Below are 25,309 nucleotides of genomic sequence, written 5' to 3'. Positions count from 1 at the left end.
TAACATTCCTTTTTGATTTTGTAACGGACCATGATGACACTTAGATCTGGATTCTGTAAGCCGTCAATAATACGTCATTTAATGTACAGCCCTCTATCTCAAAAGACTTATACAACTGTGCCTTGACTTCTAACGAGCGGAACAGTTCTCAGAGCTTTCTGAGATGCTCTTCCCGGGTTATAATCCTCAAATTTGGCTTCAATAAAATTTTCCATTTCTTTCTTAGATCGACTGATTAATATTTCTTCGACAACGGTCACTGTATCTTATGAAAATTCACAGAAATAAGATATTTACGGTAGCCAAGTAGGCCTCGGCAAGAAACTGAAGGACTTAGCAAAACAAGACCTTAGTAATTATTTTCTTAAAATGATGGAACAAAATATTCTAAAAACAAAGACCTTTGTTTATCAATACATTGGATAAACAATTAGGTTTGGCTAAATTATTTCCTCTCCTCAAATGAAGGACCTTGAAAGTGTTACCCGATACAGGAACAACAATTATGTAGCCTTTATTTGCTGATATCATGATTACATAAAAACCTCCACCTTCATAGGGAACAGACAGTATAAAATGAAAGAAAAACTTGCATCTTTACCAAAAAACGTTTAACTTTGATTTTACAATTTTCTTTTTCTCATTTGGAATGTTCTGCTATTAACTTTATTCTTCTTCTCATTCTTCTTGTGCTTCTTCCTCCTTTATTCTTGCATCCTTGTATTTTCAGATTTTCTTTTTTAAAGATTTAAAGTCTATGAATTTATCTGTGAGTAAAATTTTGGCTGAAGCACACCAGTGGTCTTCTCTTCTCATTATGTTGTAGTTGCTTCCTCCTTGCTTCCACAGTTACTTATCTGGGTGCCTTTCTAAGTGGGATGTGGTACCTTCGAATACTCTTTTCTTTGGGGAATTTACTGCTAGTTTTCTTTGTGCCTTAGTACAGTATATGGTCAATTTTTTAAACCTCCTGTGTATAGGCTAAAAGGCGACATAGTCTCTGTTTATGAAGACACAAAGTTTAAAATATATTTCTATTGACCTAAACCTATTACTTATTCCTGTCTACTTCATGTAACAAATTGAAAGTGGGGTGACAAAGCCTTCTACAACTGTTCTGTTCATATCTTTTGCATTTATAAGTTTTTGCTTACATTTTAATACTACGCATTTAGAATGTAAAGAATTTAACTGTTATATTTTCACTGTGATATATTCCTTTTGTCAAATGTAGAACATTCGTTTCACATAAAAAGAGTATTTATGGGAATTCCCTGGTGGTGCAGTGGTTAGGCTCTGTGTTCTCACTGCTGAGAGCCTGGGTTCAATCTCTGGTCGGGGAACTAAAATCCCACAAGCCTCACGGCACAACAACAACAAAAAGTGTATTTATGACAATTATTGATGTACATCTTTTCATCTAACTTGTTTTCAGTTTTACTTCTAGTTCTTTCCACCTATGATTTCCTCATTCTTGTTCTAATTTTATTTCTCATTTTCCTGGCAAATATCTTTAAATACCATATTCAGGGAGGTATCAGGTGTCAGGGTTTCCAAATCTTTGCCCATATATGAATGTTCCCTAATCTTTCCAAGTTCAATGGCCTAGGAAAACACATCAGAGTCTCCAAACCTCAGGTCTCTCTGAAAATTCCAACATGAGGCTTTGGGGTCATGTTCCTCACCCCTCAGCTGAGCATCTCTGCTAAGGCAGTGCTGTGTGCCTACATGGTGCACACCCATAAGCTCTATCCCTGGTGTGCCTGGAACTGGTAAAGGTTTGAGAACCAGTCTTTTAGAATTTAGTGTCCCTGACAAGTCTGAGGCTTACTAAGTTGTGCTTCTGCATGAGCAACCCGACCTTCTGTCCTGTGGTACCCGGAGGGCCTGGGCCAGGGCCATCCCTGTGGCTGGTGCCGGATGGCAATGGGATTGGCAGCCCCTCCAGAGAGAGCCACATGAGCTGGGAGAGGGAGTTCTCTAAACAAACAGCACTGCTGTTTCTAGAAGTGGGGGCAGGGAGGCCAAGCAGCCAGAAGCCACACGAGTCCACCTCAGGCAAGCTGACAGGAAGGAGATTTCACGAAACCGAGTGTGGACCCTCTGTGGGATGTCTTCTCAGGATCCCAGCAAGAGTTTCTAGCTTCTGTGACTTAAATTTCATGGACTAAAATGAGGTAACTGTCTTGCTCTTGTGCCTCATTTCTCTTTCTAACGTGTACTGTTTACTTAGCTTGGATAATATCTATCAGTTGTACGGAACATGGATGTGATATTCTTTTGCGAAAGGACTTGGGTAACTGGAGCTGTAGAAGATTATATTCACTTATACATTCATGTTGTCACATGGAGCAGACTTTATCTTGAGGCTGGGGGTAGTGGGGAATTTGGAATTCCTTTAACATCTCTTGAGTGTCTTCTCATTGCTATTTTTGTCGTGGTCCGAGCGCAGGTTGGAAAAGAATTTCCAGACACAAGGCAGAATGTAAGGAAGATAGAGTTTATTAAAGAGAAGAGTCGCTGCAAGAACAGCGGGCCGACTTCCTGGTAGCCAGGGCAAGTCGACACTGAGCATGGGTTGCTTGTCTGTTTTTATAGCCAGGGAACCTGCAAGTCATCTGCTGACTGGGCAGAGTATGTATACTTTCAGTGCGCTGAGCAGCAGAAAAATGGGGAAAATGTCTTTCCTTATATGGATGGGAAAGGGACACGGCATGCTGCCTGGGAGGGCTCTGGGACATTGCAATGGTCACACTGTGACAGAGTGATAGAAGTCCTGTAACTCTTTGTTCAGGCAGTATTGGCCCTTTGAGTTTATCTTGTTATTTATCCTTGGAGCACACCACAATTTTCTTATTTTCACAATATGGAACAATTCATTTCATGTAAAAAAAAATTTTCTTTAAGACAATTGTTTAGATGTATATGCACTTCTTGCGCCGTAGACCGAGTTTAGCGTGAACTGTAACTTCTTTATTTTGGAAGGGAAGGGGGCATTTACTGGTGGGCATTGCAGGGCTAACTGGAGAAGGGAAACAGAGTTACAGAAAATAAAATTAAAATAAGGGAAAATTCTTACAACAACAAATGAATTTTAAAAATAGTATTAAAAAGATACCAATGGCAATAAAACAAGTAACTTCAACTGAAATCATAAATAATATCAACTAAAAAAAAATAAGTCCAACTAAACCAAATATGTTCAAATAGAACCCATTATCGGCCCAGACATGGATGACCAGCACACATTCCCTGCTCTGCTGGACTGACCATGCGAGCACAGGGTTCCCGAGGGAAGGCCAAAGCCAAGGTCCATACTCAGTTTTGGCGTCTTCAACTCAGAATGTCCTGAACCATAAGCCAGATGGATACCCTAAATCTTTTCCAAACTTATTGCTGACAAGTACCTCTTTTCCCATCCTATACTGTTCAGGTGTTTCTATTCATAAACCAAGGACAGGGCTTTGTTTTTACCCCTAACAAAAGCTTAGTTTATTTTAGCCACTGCTCTCCAGAATCTGTTACAAAGTGCCTTCTTTACTTTACTCCAAGCTCTGGCAATCTACAAATGTCACTTTCCATATCCTCCTCCAAACATCTGATAAAAATAAACAGGACACAACTTTTTAAACTGTAGTTTTAAAGTAATATATACATTTGCAATCATAAAAAAATGTCAATTTTTTCCAGTGTTTATAGAGAAAGGAAAACACTACATGACCCTATTTCTCTGATTTTTGTTGGGGTGTGTGTGTGTGTGATCTTTCAGCTGGAACTGGTGAGAAGAGCTCTTCTTGGGTGTATGGGAGGGAAGGCAGGGATGAGCGCACCCCCTCTGAGGGCAGGGCCGGAGGGTGAGGGCTTCTGCAAAGGGGTCCCTGAGGCCGTTGTCTACACTATGGTGAAGGGTGGGAAAGGCCTAGTCAGATCCAAGAGGCCCTGACAAAGTCCCCAGCAAGGAGGCTTCCTCCTTATGTCGCTATTCATGCTGTTTTTCTTTTCAGCTACATATTAATATAAAGGACATGGAAAAAAATATTTGTTTTGCAACATCGTGGCCAAAAAACCCAAAAAACTGCAGCAAAAGCTTGATGATTTTATAACAAAAGACAGGCTCAGGCTGTCCACGTCCCAGAAAAAGAAAGAGCGGAAGCAAAGATGATCCTTCCTGCCTCACCACGCTCTGGAGAAAAGGTGAGCATGCCCCTCAGTAGACCACCTTGTTGGGACAAGTGGGAAGAACAAAGAAAAACATTCCAGAAGTTTCATCAACATACAACTGTCTGAGCCATAAAGAATGAAACCAAATACAATAAAGTTGAAAAATCAGCATTTCTAAACATTTCACTTTCATTCAGATGGGATTAACAAGTTATGTCACTCTTTTACTCTGCCACAAGAATTCTTTTTACTAAGGGCAAAAACAAAGACAGTCTCATTTTGGCTTTATTGAATAGTAACCCACATCCAATATTTACAGACGTAATTAAATGGAATTTATAAGCCTACCATGCAGAATATTTTTAAAAATTAATCTGAAATAACTCTTAATGGAAATTATCAATTCATATGTGTGAATACAATACTTAATTCATCATTTTCCAGCCAATATCCAAGTCGGTTCATTTCATAAAAACTCTATTTTCAAGAAGAGGAAATATTTAAAAATTCAGAAAAATATTTCCGTATCTAGTCCTAATCTTCCGGTTTTTCTGTAAAAGAAGTCAATAACGATTATAGACACTCTGGCCACCGTGAATTAAATACAGATTTTCTCAACTGCATGACTACTTTCTTTAATGCCATATGTAACTTTTAGTATAGAGGAGTTACTCTTCTTTTATCGTATTTTCATGAGAGGTCTAAATTTGTTTTTTTTAGGTTCAAAAAGAAATACATATCCAAATTTAAAACCAGCACCTAAAGATTACTTTAAAAATAGCAACAGGGGCTTCCCTGGTGACGCAGTGGTTGAGAGTCCACCTGCCGATGCAGGGGACAGCGGTTCGTGCCCCGGTCCAGGAAGATCTCACATGCCGTGGAGCGGCTGGGCCCGTGAGCCATGGCCGCTCAGCCTGCGCGTCCAGAGCCTGTGCTCCGCAACGGGACAGGCCACAGCAGTGAGAGGCCCGCGTACTGCAAAAAGAAAAAAAAAAAAAAAAAAAGCAACAAGGACACAGAGTATTACCTTGTCTTTCCATTATGGATGGTCCATGCAAGGAACAAGATGGACATAAAAGTGAGGAAGTCCTCCAACCAGGCTTAAGTGAGACTGTAGAAGCTAGCTGCTCTCACAGACATTAAGAGGCCATCAGAAATACAGTGTCTACCTCTGCATGTCTGAGAGAATACTGGGGCATGTAGACTAATGGCCCTACTAATGCCTATGACAATATCCTCAGAATAGAGGACAGAATAGAACTACAAAATGGTGGGGATCATAGGTGGTGGACGGAGGGCATTATTTTCTCTATGTGCCCAAATGTAAAGGTATCTCTCTCTTTGGATTGAGGTGAGCTGGCTTTACTACCCATACACAGAATTCAAGAATCACAGTATTTCCTAATCTTTAAAAAGTATGGGCTATGTTATTATATAAAGCCTATTCTTCCCCTTCCTTTCAAAGATCATGGTTCTTCAAAATGTATTATTATTATTTGGACAACCTAGATATTAAAATGTAAAGCACTTAATCCCTATCTACGCATTTTGAACCATTTCAAAAATGCCAAAGGTAAAATAAATCAGTGTATTGGTGATAGCATCTTCTATATTAAAGCCCTGAAAACTAACTTAACAGTCTTTAAATGGTATTCATTTTTGCTAGAATAACACTGCCAGAGGGACAGAAAAGCATGACCTAGAAAATCACAATGAATAAATGTCACTTAATAGCCATAATTTTAAAACATTCACCTGCCAAGAAAGGTTCTGGGAATGGTAGCGGTGCTGGATTTTTTTTTTTTTTTTTAAGTAACAGTTTCCCTTATACATAATAAATAGGTTTCCTGTTCAACAAACGTATCTTTCAAGATAACGTGAAGGCAAGTTTCAGAATGCTATGGATCATCATATAGTTTAAATCACTGGAGTCCAATTTAACGGTGCCTGAAGGGCCATCTTTAAATAACAGAAATTCACCCTATTCATGAACGGTTTAAATTGCAGATAAAAATATATAGAAATGAGGATAAAGTTGGAACAACAGGGTAGGGTATATTTGCAATCATGGCAGACGGCATCTTCATCTAGTGATTATTCAATGTTAACATGTGCATGTATTTGTTTTATAGAAATCAGATAATGCATATGCTTGATATATTTCTATTAAATGTAAACACACTACTATAAATTCACATTTTTTTTTCTGAAATCCACACTTTGTTCTGGAAGTTGCCATTTATGAAAAGACAACAACACACTGATGACGGTTGTTCCTTGATCAACAGGACGTTAATGTGAGGAACACTCAGTAGCTTTCTCAGAACGCAGGGCAGGCTTACCTGTGGTCAATAGTTGATCATTTTTCGAAGGGCGTCATAGCACTTCCATTTGTCTGGGATGTAGAACGGCTCAAAAATGTGAGGGAACGGCGTGTCGTACCCACATACCCTCGATATAGGAGCCTCCAGGTTCAGGAAACATTCTTCCTGCAGAGAAGAATCCAGATGGTTAGCTTCAAAACTATTTTATTCACAGAAATGAAACATTTCACTTTCAAATACAATGGCATCCAGGGGCATTATAATTTTTTCACATTATAATAATATTATAATGTGAAACAAGCAGGTAACAAATAGCATGTTTGGCCTGATCCGAGTTTTACTTAAGATATGTTTTCATATATGTATATGCATTTTATGCCTACATACATATCTGTTGCTTAAGACAAAGTGGAATTATACCAAACAGGCTGTGTACAAATGACAAAATCATGACAAATGTTCACAGTAAACTCTGCAGCTTGAAATTAGTGACAGTATATGTTTTCTCTTGTTTCTTGAATTTTTCAAATTTTATATAGGACAAACATGTATTACTTTCACAATAAATATTTATAATTACTCTATGTAACCAGACTGAACTACCAGTTACTTGCCTATGTTCAGGTCTCTCTCACAGCCAGGTTTTGCAGACACTGACAGTCCCCTGGCTACTCACACCCCAAGCCCACTACCACTCTTTGCCCAACTGATGTGCGAACATCTCTCACCTATCACCTTGGGAGTCACCTCCACCAGGAAGCCTTCCTTGACAGCACCTCCTCAACTCTGCACCACTGATGAGGGAGAGGCTTCTGCCCTGAACTCCCATAGCACTGAACTCAGCACAATCCATTGTTTTTGCCCAATTATCTATCTTCCCTGAGAGACTATGAACTCCAGGAGGCTAGAGATCTGGTTCAAAAAAATGTAAGATCCCTAAGAATATATACATATGTATAACTGAATCACTTTGCTGTAACCTAAAACTACTAACACTACATAGTAAATCAACTGTGCTTCAATAAAAAATTAATTAATTTAAAAAAAGTAAGATCCTGACCACAGGAGACCCTGTAGAAAGTTATCTTCAGGAAAAAAAAAGAAATGTTATTCAAGTGACAAATTCAAATTTGAAAATAAAATTTTTAGAGAGTTAAAAGAAATCTCAAGAGATATGTGATTAAACTATTCTTAGGAAAATGATATTACCATTCACAGCTATTACCTGAAATCACATCTTTGAGTTTACACATCCACTTTCTCCATTGCTTTGTGTCACAAATGCTCTGGAAAGGTCCACATTTTCTTACATATTTTACTAACTGTATTTTTGCATTTCATTTGAGCAGAAATTTTTAAAGGAATGCTGATGCTCAGTCCCTATCTTCTGTATATATTTCTCCCAGTGACAAGTGTATCAGGGCAGAAAGGGCCTGGGAATAGAAGAGTCAGCTCTAAAGGGAAGCAGCTGGCCATTTGCACACTCTTCCTGCCCCCGAAATAACTACTGCGACGTACAGCATCAAACACCAAGTAGTGCTGGTTTTCCCAGCAACAGGAAATCTTCATCAATAACTTGAGAACCTTGCAGACATAAGGTTTAAAGAGTCACCTAAGAAATTCCACTACTAATAAGCTCAAAAGAGATGACAGATTGGGTAGACTGTTTCTTGATTGAAACAAGTTATTTTGAAGGGATTTAAATTGTCAATTTAGGATTAACTCAGTTTTATTACTTTAGTTGACACGAGCTGTTTTTCCACCTCCCCTGAATACTGCATCCTTCATACACAAACTCTCCACGGGCACTGCAAAATACAGAAAAGCCAGGGGAAAATATTTCCCTTAAATACCTTTGATTTTACACCTGGTATAAAATATTATTCTTTCAAACTAGTTCCCTGGAAAGCTGGCCTATGACAAAATGATGTTTCAGTGTTTGTGAAAATCACTCCTTTTAGCAGAATGACCAACATCACGAAACTAAAATTTATTTTTAAACAGCAATGCTTCTAATTTCTCAAGAATGTGAGAATCACTCTACAGGAATGCATCTACATGTTTGCAGGAGCATAGAAAAATGTCTGTGAAGTCACACTTGAACTGTCAACAGAGGCCACCCTTGGAGGCTGGGAGTGACAAGGAAGTGACAAACGACTCTACTTGTACCTTATATGTATTGTTGGAGCTTTTGTGACACAGTATTACTTTTGTAATTAATTGGCACTGATATAAAAGTAAAGAGTAAAAAGAAGAATCATCTCATGTGGATAAAAGTTCCTATTTTGTGTTAACACAAATTTGTGATTTTATATATAGCATTTTCTTAATTTGGAAACAATTACTGTAAGGTATATGGAATTAAATTATTATAAATTACTTTATATAAATATATAAAAAGTAATTCTAAAAATCATGGGAGATAATTCAAGAATATATGATTCAGTTTTATAAGGATATACCCTAACCTATGGAAACTGTATGAAATTTTAACGCTTTGCTATCTAAAGTATATTAAAGAGACAAGTTATTCTTTCCACGGACTTGTGTTAAAACTTCTTTTAAAGCAACTGGAAATAAGATGTTTGGGTCAAGCAGCTGTACAGAGTTACTTCCCACTGAACTGGTTCACATATGAATGATTTATGTGTGACTACATGTTTCTTTGGGCAACCATTAAAACTGGCATCCTTGTTCAAGCTCAGTTTTTTTCATATAGAAGCGGTACATACACACACATACAGAAAAAGGAATATTTGAAACTCATTGGCAGATTTATAGATCAATGTACCAGATTAATGCTGCACAAAGTATCTCTCTTCGTTATATACCACATTTTGACACCATAACTATAGCAACCATATGCCCTGAATTTTCAAAACAATCCAGATTCATCATATTCTTCTTTTCCATTGGTCACATAAGTACACTTATATTTTTTTAACTGGGATGATTTTTGATTCAGAAATATTAATCTGCATAAAATTCGGAATGAATAGTTACCTAACCCACAGGGTTGTCATGAGGATTGCAGGTAGTCTCCAGCACAGGGGCTAAGATGAGAAGTACCAGTTTCTGGTCTCTCTTCCTGGGGAGCTTGTATGTGGACGGGCTCAATCCACACGGAACAATGACAGATGGGACGGTGAGGTTACAAAGCAAATCACAGTGGAACATGTAACCAGGGGCAACAGAAGAGAACCCAGCCAGGTGCCAGGAGAAACTTCCTTCCAGCTATTCATGGTCCAAAGTTTCACCTTGGATCCAATGAGAAGAACTGAAAGTAAACCTTAAATCAATCAGGTAGTAACACCTACATATACCGTGCTTGTGGTATAAATCATCAGATGCTTTGAGAAGAACAGATATTCCTTCCAAAAGACCCTTGCACGAAACTCTAATATAGGGTATTTGAATTTACTTCTGAATATGTCTTTTTGTAAGTATGAGAATTTTCTTTCCAAAATATGTTAATAATAATAATAGTAACCCGTACTTATGATGCAGTAGGTGTGGTGCTAAATGAATTGTATTTTATCTCATTTAAACATTTTAACAAATCTATGAGGTAGGTATTACATTCCAGTTCACAGATGAAGAAACCAAGGTGAAGGAACTTGCCCAAGGTTGACAAGCTACGTACAGAGCCAAGTTAAGACTCAAACCTGACTACATTCATTCTGCAAATTTTGAAGCACAACTACTGAGAATAGCAATAACAAGAAAAAATAAAAATAAAATGGAAGGCAAGCTGGGATTAAGGTTTTTACAACAGAGCCTCAAAAGGGTTAAATTCGGTCTAAGAAGCCTTTCCCATGTATATAAGGAAGGTAGATGTTAAGACATGGAAAAGCTGAAAGCACACACTTAAGCATGAAGGTAACACATAGAGCAATAAACAGATGGTCCTGGGTATCAGGAAACTCCTAGGCTACCCTAAATAATTTAAAGAAGCATAACTCAAATTGTTTATGTATGAGCCATCTGGGTTGCTATGCACGTTATAACCAGAAAAGGAAGCAAACAATGTGAAATAACAAATCAAAAAATCATAGACCCGGGCAAAAGAAAAATTCTCTATTTGCCGATTTTCTGTAACAAAACAAAATAAAATTTTAAGTATCTTGGAGAAATTGCGGACGACAGAGATCCTGGAAATTTTCTAGCAGATGAAAATAAAAATAAATAAAAATTAATAAAATAGGATCCACGATTAAGACAAAATATTACTGATAGGCTTTAAAAGTTAAGTGTACTTAATATCAACTGAAGTTAATAACACTGTATTGCAAATTTGCAAGCTGCTAAGAGAGTAGATTGTAACAGTCTTCATCACACAAAAAAACCAAGTATTGCATTTATCCGTATGTTTTGGTGAATGTAATACAGGTTATATGTTATTACATGTGTATGTAAATGTATATAAGTTAGGGCTTTCATGGGATTGCTCAAGACGTCTCAAAACTTAGCCTCATTTCCCCACGAAAGTTTTAAGGACGTCAGCCGTAAATTCTCCTGTCACCGTGTCACAGGATTCACATCACTGAAATCAGCCTCCAGCATTCCGCAGTGTGGCTATGGTCACTCTCAACAAATCTTTTTCTTGTTTTTATGGCAAGGCTGTATAATATAATTGATACAGCATGGAATTTGGAATTCTATCTGAAAGGAATCTTTGTTCTACTAGGATTTAACCTCTCCAAGGCTCTGTTTAGTCAACAGCAAAAGAGAAGTATTACAAATTCTGCCCTTGTGCCTTTTCTCACCTTCTGAGATGGCCCACGCTCTGTCTGTGGAGTGTGTTTCTCTCTAAATAAATCCACTTCTAACCTATCTGTCCTTGTGATATTCTATTGTTCTGTGACTCTGTTGTTACCTTGCCTTTTTGCATCTCTAGCTTGGGCAGCAGCCTATGAGAAGTACCTGCTTTCATGCCTGACATACCATAGTGCTCAATAATTGCAAGGGTTTTTTTCTTCCAGTTTTACTGAGATGTAATTGACATACAGCACTGTATAAGTTTAAGGTGTACAGCATAAGGATTTGACTCACACACATCATGAAATGATTATCACCATAAGTTTAGTGAACATCTATCATCTCATACAGATACAAAATTAACAAAATAGAAAAATAATTTTTCCTTGTGAGGAGAACTTTCATACATAACAAATAGCAGTGTTAATTATATTTATCATGTTGTACAGCGAATCCCTAGTACTATTTATTTTATAACTGGAAGTTTGTATATTTTGACCACCTTCATCCAATTCCCTCTCCCCCCAACCCCTGTCTCTGGTAACCACAAATCTGATCTCATTTTCTACGAGTTTGTTTGTTTGTTTGTTTTTGAAGTATAATTGACCTAATAATTGCTAGGTCTTTGTTTTCCTCTTAAGATTTTTCAAGTTCTAATAAACACAAGGTATCTGAAATGATAGCCCAAAACATCACTGAAGACAAGATCCTGGTATACAGGACAGTCAACACTGAGAAGAAATATCCATTGTAACACAGTGCCTGACAGCTACCATTTACTGGACAGTTACTGAGCCTTAAAAAATGCAAGAAAATACCAAAACAAGTTTAAGTGCTGTATGAGGAAGGAGGGTGGAGACCACTGAAGCTACTGAAGGAGCCAGGCTGCATCCAGTGAAAGGCAGGATCTGATGCTGCCCCCTGGTGAGAAGCAGGGAGCCTACACACTTACTGCCAGTTCCTGGGCCTAGAATGACAGGTTAATAAGTGTGGCCAGATCAGGAAGTCAGAAGCTCCAGAAACGGTTAAAAAATCCACCCCACCCCCCCATTCCCCCGGAAAGAACTTAATTTCCAAGCATTGCTACTATAGAAAAGTAGCCTGTCAGTCAGTTACAGGAAGATTCCAAGTAAAAGAGCCCAACAGATAACTGAATATAATCGAGGCACACACACTTCAAAAAAGTCAAGAATAAAGCCCATAAAATATCATTTGATTTATTTTTAAAGCAGTCGTTTGTTTTTTAATTCAAGGCAATTTCAGACTAAGATTTCTTTCTAAGAACAATTTTGGAATAATTTTTTTTCAGTCCTTCTAATGACAGAAAGTTGGATACAGCCCGTTGCATAAGACTACATAGCACCTCGAGTTGGAAAATTGTGAAGTTTAAAGTGAGATAAGAAAATTTAGGTCTTTCATATATGTTCTTACTTTCTTATAGTTGATACAGGATGATGAATCCCTTTCACTTTCCTGAAAAACTATTCAACTAATTTTCCTAAACATTTAATGGAAAGTCAGAAATGCAGGTCACTGCAATGAGAAACACATCAAAGTCAAAATACATTGTCTATCGGATTATCTGATAAATCCAGATTTCATGTTCCTTCTTGGAATAATGAGAAACATCAATCCACAACTTAATTTCAAAGTAGTAACTCAGAAAACTGTTTTTTAAATTACTTGGCAAACAAAAAGGTCCGGGTTATATCACATAATAATTATTACGCCACCATAATGCGCTTAAACTAGGAGAATACATTTTGTTTCTAAGAGGGTGCTGGGAGTGAGGGTGAGTTAAACTATAAATGTAACAAGCACTGAACAAGACACATAGATCATAGAGTTATCATTTCTTCTCTAGGAAAAACATTAAGAGATAGCTTTAAGTGATTTGTGAAGTTTTAAACCTAAACTCCAATTCCATTTAGTGCTTGTTAGCTATTATTTAACAATAAACAACAGGTTTTGCTTCTGAATGCAATTCTTTGTCTAGGGATCTTAGTGCGCAGAGCAAGAGTTAACCCAAAATATTATGAGAAAAACTAAATTAATATACCAAAATGATGCATGTTTGATAGCTTTAAAGTCCATGAACTTAGAGACTTACATTTTGATTTTAAGTTGATTAGCCCTAGTTATTTACGCAAGGTTAGACATCACCCAGTTTCCAAATATTATCAGAGAAAATTTGTATTAAATCTACCATGAACACTTGCCCACGGCCAGAACATGTTTCAGCAGATGAGGAAAAAATGATGCTGGTGTCTTGAATGACAAATGAGTCACAGAAACCTGTGAAGGCACTGTGCCAGCAACTCCAAATTAATTTCATTGCTGAATTAAATAAATACAACTTTACTAATGTAAAATAAAATGTTTCATTTAAGCTAATGGTTTAAACAGAATGTATCGTGGTTTTAAAACAGAGCTTAAAATATACATTTTACGTCTGTAGCAATTTTGTATATAGCACAGACCTATGAAATTTATTCTTCAGACAGCCAACCTCCAAACTAACAGGATGCTTCCCCCATCATTACAGCTATGTTTTTTATTTTTCTAACACCATGCACATGAGATGCAAACACTTGTTGATATGAGGTCTCTCACTTTTAAGACACAGTTGAAGCAACATAACTAAATAAGATAATTTCATCCAGATTTGTATAGCACCTAAAACATTATAGTCAATCCCAATTATTTCAGCAAAGCTTTCATTTATAATCATAATCTTGACTAAATTAAAAGCTAAGATCTCTATTACTTAACTTCACTAGAATATCTTCAATGGCTGCAGACTTAAAAACAAAAAGTCCAATTCTTCCTCTTTAATGCAAATTACTGGCAATTTGGTACAATTTTTGTTTTCCAAGATTTCTTTCAGCTAGTTAAAGAATGGAACTGAATTCTCAGTCAGGATAGTCATTTAAATTCAAACTCCATTTTTAAAATGGAAGCCTCTTTTCTGAAGTTAGACAGAAATATTATTTCTGATCTAAATGGCTTTCCCTGGATACAGTCTAGCTACCTAACACAAAGTTGGAGAATGATGTTAAAATATACATAGAAATGATTCATGGTTCAAATTCAACAGCTGTGTCAAAATATACAAAATCTTAATATAAAATTATCTATGAATCTCTATACATTAATTCTACAGTACTGTAGAAACTGAGGTAGAACAAATTTTAAAATCAGAATTTAACATTAAAGTCAATAATTTATATAAATAAATTTCACTATTTTAAAATCAGAAATAAGCGAAAGCAAGTGTCAACTTCTTTCTATAATTTATAATCTTATCAGAAATCACTTTTTAAAAAAGTACACAGTGCTCATTTTGGCCCAGGGACTGTACTAAATATTTTATGAATATTAACTCATTTTAATTTTTCATAAACACTAAATTAGCAATCACAAAGTTAAAACTAGCACCCCATCCAAACCACTTTGGTTTGGTTCTGTTTTCAAACTTTCCCCCAGATAGTCTTGGGCTATGACCTGAAGCAGCCTCACCATTTTCAACTGAAAGCCAAAAATAAAACCATTTCTTTATTAAATCTTCCCATAACACATCCTGTTGATTTGCTGCTATCAGTCTCCAAAGATATTCTGAGGTTTAAAAAGTTAAAAGTCTAAATTCTTTTGAGATACACTACGTGTGAATTTGGACATTTAATATGTACTGTGGCTACAATGCTTTTGTTAAAACATTTTACATTCAATAGAGAGGAAAAAAAAAAGGCAACGCTCTCAAATTTCCACAGATGCTGAAGCTGGTCAAATTTTATAGTTCAAAATTCTTTCTATAGAAGAAAGCATCCACACGGCAGCAAAGTTTGAAAGTGGAATTTCCGTAGAATGTGAATGCATAATGATAAACATAAGTGAGTAGCAGCACTTGGTCGTCTCATGAACAAATCGCTCTCTGTAAGGTAGGATTTTTGCTTTGCTTGGCACTAGGAAATTTAAAATGCTCCTGTAAAGCAACTTTTGATGATCCTACAAAGCATTCAATTTTTCTGCTTGTTCTGCAACAAAATTCTTTGTATGGTATTCTCGCAACACCAAATGGTGCTCAGAAGGCAGAAATCTATTCTAGCTAAAGCGACCTGATGATTCCTTTGTTTCATGGCATAGAAAATATATTCTTTTAGAGTCGGGGGGATTAAACCTGCACTCAGAAAACTTCTAGTAGGATTTGTCACTGTCCCAATTTTGCAACCTATTTTTTAAGTTTCAAGACTAATTATAAAATGAAACTACTGGAATAGAGTGATTTCCCCCATCTGGCACCATCTTTCTAAAAAATTTAAGAAGCTGGATAAAAAGAAAAAAAAAAAAGAGAGCTAAAATATTTACTATTTTACAAATGATACTCTTTTGTTACAGTATAATGGGTTTTTCTTTACTGTTTTCTCTTACTCTTTAAATATGCTAAATTTCTAGTTTATGTTTAAAAGAATGCTAAAACAACTTTCTAAATGTAAAAAAAAAATCAAGGAAAAGGGAAAAATCAACTTTATTTTATCTACATAATGCCAAAAGAGATGTGTCAATGTTTTTACTGAAATTAAGCATTTTTTTTTTAAGTTAATCTTGGGTGTCATAGCAACACAGCCTTTAAGCTTGGTTTTGCTGAATGAATAAATCAGACCAAGTTATTTTTCAGCAGTTTAATTCTGTTCACCAGATCACTGCAATTTTAATAAGAAAAGCACAGAAATAAATGTTTTAGGCTACCATCAATTATTAGGGAGGTTTATTCCCAAACTTGTTAAGTAGATCCCAGTAGTAGTAGCATTCTCAAAGTTTAATAATTGAACAAATTAACAAAGCAAACAAGCTTCTGGCAGGAATCTCTGACTGAGTAAAGAAAAGACCTATAAGAGCTCTCATTATTTATTTGCAGATAACTTTTGCTAATATGATGAGTTTAACCTATTCCTTAAAACAAATCTAGCCATTGTAATTATGGTCTGCATCCAAAAAATATATAATACAGAACCCAAAATATATTTTCTTCTTTACTGTATTTACATATGTATGTTTCTACCTTTACAGTTGGTTAATATTTCTTGCAAAGAAGCTTTTCAGGTTGAATGTCTATACATTCGCATACACACATTTTCATGTTGAAATTTCAAGAATCCAGATATTTGAGAATTAGGGGGATAATGCACATCCCCTTTTCTACTTCCAACTTTGTATAAATTGTAGGCCGATGAGATGAACCCAGTTCTGCACATATTCTCACAAGGTCCGTATTGTATGCTCACTGTGGACAAATTTCTAATAAGCCTGATTAAACCATAGATACACTAATGAAGGTGTAGTTAGTAACTGAGACCTGGTTCTGGTTACTTTTATAGTTAAGTACAAAAATTTAATATTAGAAATGCCCAGAGGTACTGTTCATTAATACATTTTGATGAACTACATTTATATAGTTTCTATAAAGAGGTGATGTTCACATATTTTATTTGAATGGACCAGAGCATTTACTTACTATTTTTTAATCTCCTTACTTGGAGCTGAACTATATAAAAATTTAATCAGGTCCCTCAATTAGGCACCAGGCTAAGACACATAGCACTGATCCCCCAAAGAGATCACATGAGATTCCCTATTTGTCATATATCACAGATAACGATGTGCACAAGCACACACGGACACAGAAAAATAATTTTGTCTTTAAGCAACGCGTGATGAATATCCTAAGAAACAACGCGGAAGCTACAGGAAAAAAAATGTGTCTGTCCTTATGCCTATAGGTTCAGGAAAAGGAGTATATACATGTAGACAGAGAACAGAAAAGCCAGAGATTCACTAAATAGTAACCAAGAGATGTTCTTTTTTAATAATAAACAAGTATAATTATGTATATCATCTCACTTAATCCTTTCAACTAGCCTAGGTGGTGGCAGCAAGTGAGGCGCCAAGGCTGATGAAGGTTAAATGAGGTGACCGAGGTCACAGAGGTAGATGCAGCCCTGGCGGTATTTGAACCAGCTGGCCTGGTTACCCTTGAGTGTGCTGCAAGGCTTTAAAAGTGGGCAAAAGAGTCTTGCTTGGATACAAGGTAAAGTTTGTATCCTGGGCTACCACTATACCCGGGAAAGAGAAACTGGTGAAATTGTCTGCTCGTTTATGTCAATTCCAATCAAGATTTTTTTTTTTCAATTTTAATAAAAAGCTTAGCAGTTTAGTGCCTTGGAGGGGGCGGGGAGAAATAGATGGGTCTGTTTAATTAGAGTTACAGGAGGTTAAGCTCGGATGGATATGTTTTGCATCTTTTATGTACTCACTGGGGAGACACTGAGGGGAAGGTGTAGCAGACAAGATTGGAACTTGTTTCTGGTTAATTACCAGCAACTTGCTTGAGTGCAGAGCAGAAGCTGCCACTTTGGGGTTCTGAAGATGATCCTGAATTTTCAGGAAAAACTGTGTGTTCAATCTATGGTAGGCTGTAGGTTTAAAGTTTCTTCTTCTAAAAGTTAAAAAAAAAAAAAATCATTCAAGTGCTTCACCAGGAAATTAAATTTGCTTGCTTTCATTTATTTCCCTATCGCTGATAACATCTAGATGAACTTAGGTGGCTAAGTCATTTGATAAAGAATGTGACGGCTTTTTGATAGATTAGAAAAATCGTTTCGATAAACATAGGTTACAGGTTGTATCCTAGCCTTAACTTAAATTGGAATACGAAATGCAATCCTCTCCTCACAGTAAATATTTTATGGCTCTTCTCCACGATTAAGTCACTTTGCAGAATCCAAAGTACAGAAGAAAATTTCTGGAGCATTTAAAGAAATGCCTTTTGGGAAGAAAATTAAGTTCTTTTCCTGCAATGAAAACAACAGACAATACATTGCAATGAAGTTCACCTTAAAGTTAAAATGTAAATTTAAGTGTGGTATGAGGTCTGCCAACTTCAATTAGTGGTTACCGGCACAGCCTGCCCAGCTGGCCCTGGGGTGTCTATTAAATAGCCGTGAGCTCTCACTATAGGTGTAAAGCTCATTGCCCACACACACATGCCATCAAGTGGACTTGGCCGTGTGCAGAGGAATCCATCCCTGTGCCTGGAAACAGAGAGGTCCCGGTGGTCTGAGACAAGCATTTCGGTCATCCCTGGGAAAGTATCACTTTGACAGCTGGATTAAAAAATGATTTATGTAGATAATATATCTGGGTTATGAGGCATTAGAATTTCATCTTTTTCAATTTCCAGTCCTCTCAATAAGCGTGCTTCTATTTGACCTAACCAATCACCAACCCACAAGGATTTTCCTTAGGTTTCCTCAAATGCTAATGATGTAGCAAATCTAATTAAGTTCATATGATTCACTTCGGCAGTAGGTATTTCAGTGACTCCAGAATTGCCAAAAGGAAATCTGAAGCGTCTATTCTCTCTCCAAAACAATCATGCCGCGTGCCAAACTGATAACCATTAAACACAGCCGCAGAGCAAATGTAGTGGGGTTTTGGTCCTGTAAATATAGTGTTCACATGTCAGTCTGCCCTGCGAGCAATTCTGGAGGCAGACCCACCGACTGCCGGTTTCTGTTACATGAGGATTAGATGAGGATATTAAGTCACTTGTTTCACTCAGCACAGCTTGAGCAGATTTCTACACGCCATGAGTTTCCTCCACCTAAGAACACTCACTGAATGCCCCAAATATTGATAAAAACTTTCGATCAGCACCTTGTTGAAATGGCTTTCAAGCTCTGTAGCTCACGTGAAAAAAGAATAAAGGTGGCTTTGGGTGTTTGAGAGCCTATTTAGGGAATAATGAACATGCAATAGATTGAACCTCATTCCTGAAGAAAATCCCATATACTGTGTTCATTATAAATGCTTTTTTCTTAAGGTTTGTAAAATAACATTTATTTCTTAAAAGTTAACATGTGCAAAACAAAAGAAGCAAAAAACAAAGTCATCCATAGTCACAAGCAGTTTACCGTTTGATGTGTCCTTCTAGGTCTCATTTGTGTATGTACACAACTAATAAATGCTTTGCTTTTCATTACAGTAAGTGTGCAACACGAACCTACGGACACATCTGAGCTACAGAAATTCAACTCTTTTTATTTCAGTAATTCGATTTCCATGAAAGGAAATTCTTTTCAGAGGGGCTCTCCAAACTGGGTGGGTTGCCGGATGCTTAAGGCCATGACCACATTCCCTCCAGAGGCTGTTAGGTTGCTATGGCAACTGCCCTTCCCCTATCAATAAGCAACAGCTCTGAACCCTACTATTCTGAAAAACAAACAAACAAAAAAAAACGGTTTCCCTTTCTGTGGTGATAACAACATGAACTAGTTTCAAGACTGAAATGACCACTTTTTGTGCAAAACAAGTATCTTTGCTGACTGAATTATTTCCCTAGAATGCAGCTTTGTAAATAAATGCAAAAAATAGTGAAATCAGCCATTGTACTCCAGTTCAGTTTCAAAACACAGTAAAATCTGTGGCATAAGTAATCTAAGGATGTTACAGCTGGAACACGTTATAGTGTGGGGGTCCAGGCAGAAGAAGAAAGTCAGGTTTCCAGAGAGCAAATGACATGTCAAAAGCAAAACTGACAGCAAGAATACAACAGAGGCTTCCATGCAGCTCTTGGAAGTTTCTTAAAAGAAGCACATATTTCAATAGTTCTGTTTCTTATCTGTGGCTGTCTCCAGATACGTAATTATTACTGTGCAAGGTAATGCATATATTGATTACATTTATTAAGTTACATACATCTCCCTCCTATTTAAGGAGGTAAGAAGTTGTCTTCACTGGCTCAGGCACCAATAGCTAAATCTTTAAGATGTGTCTCATTTTACCTTGGGAAAACCACCACTGAAAAGTATCCTGTACACTGGTTTTCACAGCCCACAGTATTAGAGGTACAATGCCTGACACAGAGTAGGCATCTGTAAATATTGGCTAACGCAACCATTCCAGTTTTTACTTCTATTCTCTTTCACTCTGGGGTGTCAAGGAGCTTAGTCACTGATGAGGCAAAAAAAATCAACAAGACAGGAAGTGGGGTGCAGAGATTTTTACTCCTTGGCGATTAAAACTGAACCCTCTTACTCATGTACCAGACCCCACACTGCTGCCATTGTGATGAGGTCCTTCCCCTGGTTAGAAGCTTTTGCTGGCTCCCCAGAGCTTATACTTTATCACCATTTCCCTCTCAGCCCAGTAGAGATACACACAGGCCCACCTCCATTCCAAAACTTACTATTTTTTTTTTTTTTTTCCCTTTTGGCTGCGCTGGGCAGCATGCAGGATGTGGGATCTTAGTTCTCGGCCCAGGGATGGAACTCATGCCCCCTGCAGTGGAAGTGCAGAGTCCTAGCCACTGGACAGTAGGGAAGTCCCAAAACTTACTATTTTATAACGCCACCTTCACACAAACCTCTCTCGTCGAAAACGCTCTGATTTTTCTATCCCCTGCTGTCTTCACATAGATCACTTTTTTTAAAATTAATTTTTATTGGGGTATAGTTGCTTTACAATGTAGTGTTAGTTTCTACTGTACATATACCCAGAGAAAACCATAATTCAAAAAGACATGCACCCCAATGTTCATAGCAGCACTATTTACAATAGCCAGGACATGGAAGCAACCTAAATGTCCATCAACAGAGGAATGGATAAAGAAGATACGGTACAGATATACAATGGAATATTACTCAGCCATAAAAAGGAATAAAATTGGGTCAGTTGTAGAGACGTGGACGGACCTAGAGAGTGTCACGCAGGGTGAAGTAAGTCAGAAAGAGAAAAACAAATATCGTATATTAACATACATATGTGGAATCTAGAAAAATGGTATAGATGATCTTATTTGCAAGGATCACTTTTCAAATTCAGCTCAAGTACCCATTTCCAAGAAGCCTTTGGGACCTAGAGATTGTCGTAATGAGTGAAGTAAGTCAAACAGAGAAAAACAAATATCACATGATATCGCTCATATGTGGAATCTAAAAAAAAGGTACAAATGAACTTATCTACAAAACAGAAATAGAGTTACAGATGTAGAAGATAAACTTATGGTTACTAGGGGCAAGGCGGGAGGGATAAACTGGGAGATTGGGATTGACACATACACACTACTATATACAAAAAACATAACTAATAAGGACCTACCGTATGGCACAGGGAACTCAATACTCTGCAATGGTCTATATGGGAAAAGAATCTAAAGAGTGGCTATATGTACGTGTATAACTGATTCACTTTGCTGTATGCCTGAAACTAATACAACATTGTAAATCAACTATATTCCAACAGAAATTTAAAAAATTCATGTATCCCATCATTCATCAATCAAATATTTCAGAGCCCAGTGTGTCCCCACCTCCAGAGAGTTTTATATTCTAGTGGGAGAAACAGGTATGAGGAAGTGTTAGAAAGGGAACAGGCAGAGGTCTGTGACAGACAGTAAGTTTCATGTGCTCAGGGAGGGGTTCCCTAAGGAGGCAGCATCTGAAAACCATGAGGGTCCAGGAGCATCCCTGGCAGGTCATACAACAAGCATGGAGGCAGGAAAGAGCTCATGTGACCCAGACACGGAGAGAAGGCCCCTGGGACCACAGCCTGGGGGTGGGGGAGTACACACGCAAAGAGGGACAACAGAGGAACGAGGAGGGAAGCGGGCACCAGATGGCCAACAGACCAGCCCTGGCAGGAAGACAGTGACAGATGGTTCTGATATTTTACGTATATGTAGCCTTCAGAGAACACACAAGAGTAGCCATGTAGAGTTATAAGATTCTCCAGGTAAACTCAGGGCTCATTTACAGGAAACAAGAAATAGCATTAGAGATGAATGCTACAGTTGCTGATAATCTGAGTGAGACACAAAACACTACAGAGATGAGGGCAGTGATTCAAAGTACACAAAAAGGAACAGATCACTTTTTGTGTGTCATTTGGAGGAAATTGCCATTTCATTTGGTAAGAAAACTTTTTAAGGAGCCACACAGAACTGCCCACTTCTGAGGAAGTTAGGAAAATAAAAATAGGAGGTTTTAGAATTCAAAATATTTTACTGGAGTTTGTGGCTAAATGGAACGCTGTCTTGGCTAGGATTCAAACGTCTTTTCTAGTCACACACTTATTACCATATCCAGTGTCTTAATGACAATATCAATTTCCCATTTATTCACACTACTGATTTCCTCTCCCTATCTCGTATCTCTGTATCTCTCTCAGTGGCTTTTTATGATTATGTACTGTAAAGAGAAAGGCTCCAAATTGAGTAACCTAGCAACGTGTACAGAGATCATACTTTGGACACAGTATCTACTGTTCCTTTGGCGAGAGAAGTAGGAATCCACTGCAGATAGAAACAGGTTTTCATACACTTTATCTGGGGGCAGTAGAGAGAAACCTTTCCCCCTCATTCATGTTCCCCCTGGATTTTCTGTCACCAAAGCTGATTCCAATATAGCAAATTCTGAGCTAGCCCCATAATAATTTTGCTAACTAGCAGCTTGTGGTGATTGTGAGATAATCTAAAAATGAAGGCAAAATAGAACTAGAAAGTTTTCTGGGTATCCAATTAGCCAATGTTTAGAAGGGTATATTTGTTTTTCCTTAGCATTTATTTTAATTGATTGTTTAGAAATTCTATTATTTGGAATCTCTTAGAAAGTTTCAGTAAATTCTAATTAGCTATCTTTTTGTGTTGTGAAGAAAATGTTTTCCAATGACAAAACATCATGACTTCTTTGGGCTTTAGACTAATACTGTTGTAAAGAGTAGAAGACTTGGGTCCTTGTCCTGAATCTGGTACCAACTAGGTAAGTGGCAAGCCGGTGTGGCTCTAGCTTTTCTCCTCCATCATTCACACTGCGGGTAGACATTGATCAGCAAGATGATAAAGGAAATCAAACTCCAGTTGCTGAAAGAACAAATGCCTTTCTTGAATCTTTTTAATAGAAATCATCCTAGCATGCAATGTCTGGCACACGGCAGGTACGCACTAATTAGAGGTTCACCTGAAAAATTCCAGTTTTCACTTATCTTCACATCTCTCCAGCTGGAGAAAGGCAAGGGTTTCAGAGCTGCTAGCCCTTCAATACTGATAACAGAGGCAGCAGATTTTGAGCAAAAATGTCTTCTCCCTAAATTCTTGACAAAGCTTAGACTCAGTTGATTGTCTCCGATGACAATTTTGACACTTAAATGGCAAAAAGCGACAATAAAATACAGATGGCCACACAGCCAAAACAAAACAAAGAAGACAAAAGAAACCCCTAGGACCTTATGAAGTTACAAAATGTTTTTGTTTAAGGTATTATTCTGAATAAATACTGAAAGGAGCTAGCTTCAGAGTAACAAAATCAAAAAGCACATGAGTGCTGGCCATACTGGTGAAAATAATCTCATCACCATAAACAAAATGGGTGAGGGGCTTCCCTGGTGGCACAGTGGTTGAGAGTCCGCCTGCCAATGCAGGGGACACGGGTTCGTGCCCCGGTCCGGGAAGATCCCACATGCCGCGGAGCGGCTGGGCCCGTGAGCCATGGCCGCTGAGCCTGCGCGTCCAGAGCCTGCGCTCCGCAGTGGGAGAGGCCACAGCAGCGAGAGGCCCGTGAACCAAAACATAAATGAAAAAGAAAAAGAAATGGTCCAATTTGAAAGTGGGCAAGTGACAGGAACAGCAGACATTTCATTAAAAAGGTAGATAGATAAATAAGTACATTAAAAGATGCTCAACATATTAGCTATTGGGGAAATGAAAATTATAACCACAATGATATATCACTACACACCTATTTGAACAGAAAAATAAAGACAGTGATAACGCCCAACACTAGTGAGGATGTGGAGATCTCGAATACACGGGTAGTGGGGATACAAAATGGTGCAGCCACTCTGGAAGACAGTTTGGCAGTTTTTATGAAACTAAACTTACCATCTGACCCAGCAGTTGCACCCTTGAGCCTTTATCCCACAGAAGTGAAAACTTATATCCACATGAAAAATGTGTACACAAATATTCACAACAGCTTTTTCACAGTGGCAAAAACTGAAAACAACTCAAGTGTCCTTCAGTGGAGGAATGGTTACAAAACTGTGGTATAGTCAAAGCTACCATGAAAAACTACTCAGTAATAAATAGGAATGAACTATTGACATATACAACAACAGGGATGGAGTTCAAGGGCATGATCCTAAACAAAAAAAGTCAGGTCTCAAAACATTCCATTTTTTATAAACCTTCTTGCAATGACCAAACTATAGAGATGGAGAAAAGGTTGGTGGTTGCCAGTAAACTGGAGATTGGGGAGAGTGTAAATATAAAAGGGTATCATGATGGTGGTGTCTATCCAAGTCTATATATGGGGTAAAACTGCACAGAACTACAGACACACACAGACACGCACACACACACAAGTATAGATATTTGTGTGGATAAATGGTGAAAAGTTCTAGTTAACACTATAGTATTTTCTGTATGCCATTCAAAATGTCCCCATAAAAAAGTATCAATAACGTTCATACGTAAAGTAATTCATCATACTGAATCCCTGTGACTTCTATGTACGCAGTGGGCAGTACTGGCTGTCTACCAGCACCCACTCCCATCTTTTCCTCTTCTCATAGTATCCAGATTCCCTTTACGGTTCCATTCTTCTTCCTCTAGTCTCCCATGAATTTGGAGGGAAGCTGACACTTCCCCCAGCTCAGGGTTGGGCCTCCACTGACTTAGCAAATGGGCATATTCTATTCCTCTGACTTCAGTCACTGGTTCAGGAAGGATGACCTCTATGGTCTAATTGGGCTGAATCTAGAACTCTTGCTTGGAACTGTTATAAATCTATGGCCACCGTGAGGGAAGTCAGCTCTGAGATCAAGCATCTGATACTCAGACCCCTCCCACTTGATTTACAAGGAAAAGGACAAGGTAGCCACATGTGGGAGGCGGGGAGAGAAGGATGGGGAGAAAAAGGAGGGGAATGCAGAAAGTACAGATGTATTAAAATCACCTAGAAGGTTTTGCAGACTACAGGTTCACCCCCAACCCCTAAATGGTTGATTCCCCACCC

The 25,309-nt window shown here is 37.7% G+C and overlaps 1 protein-coding gene across 4 annotated transcripts in view; it reads right to left on the bottom strand.

The window, feature by feature from the left end:
• BCKDHB (branched chain keto acid dehydrogenase E1 subunit beta) overlaps positions 1–25,309 on the bottom strand; it is a 245,088-nt gene that overhangs the window by 6,772 nt on the left and 213,007 nt on the right. For 3 of the 4 annotated variants that reach the window (XM_089921767.1, XM_089921768.1, XM_022590326.3), the window contains one exon: positions 6,504–6,650. In XM_089921767.1, the coding sequence (XP_089777893.1) occupies positions 6,510–6,650 (141 nt within the window). In that variant the 3' untranslated portion in view covers positions 6,504–6,509. Of the gene's footprint in view, positions 1–6,503; positions 6,651–9,488; positions 17,737–25,309 lie in introns of those variants that run through there. The other variant, XR_016395131.1, reaches the window with a different exon arrangement.

The sequence above is a fragment of the Delphinapterus leucas genome, chromosome 12, assembly GCF_059928025.1.
Source record: "Delphinapterus leucas isolate spDelLeu-1000000601 "Yukka" chromosome 12, BTC_Dleu_Yukka2, whole genome shotgun sequence".
NCBI lineage: Eukaryota > Metazoa > Chordata > Mammalia > Artiodactyla > Monodontidae > Delphinapterus > Delphinapterus leucas.
The sequence above is the reverse complement of the archived record's forward strand: the minus strand, read 5'-3'. Positions and strand labels throughout refer to the sequence as shown.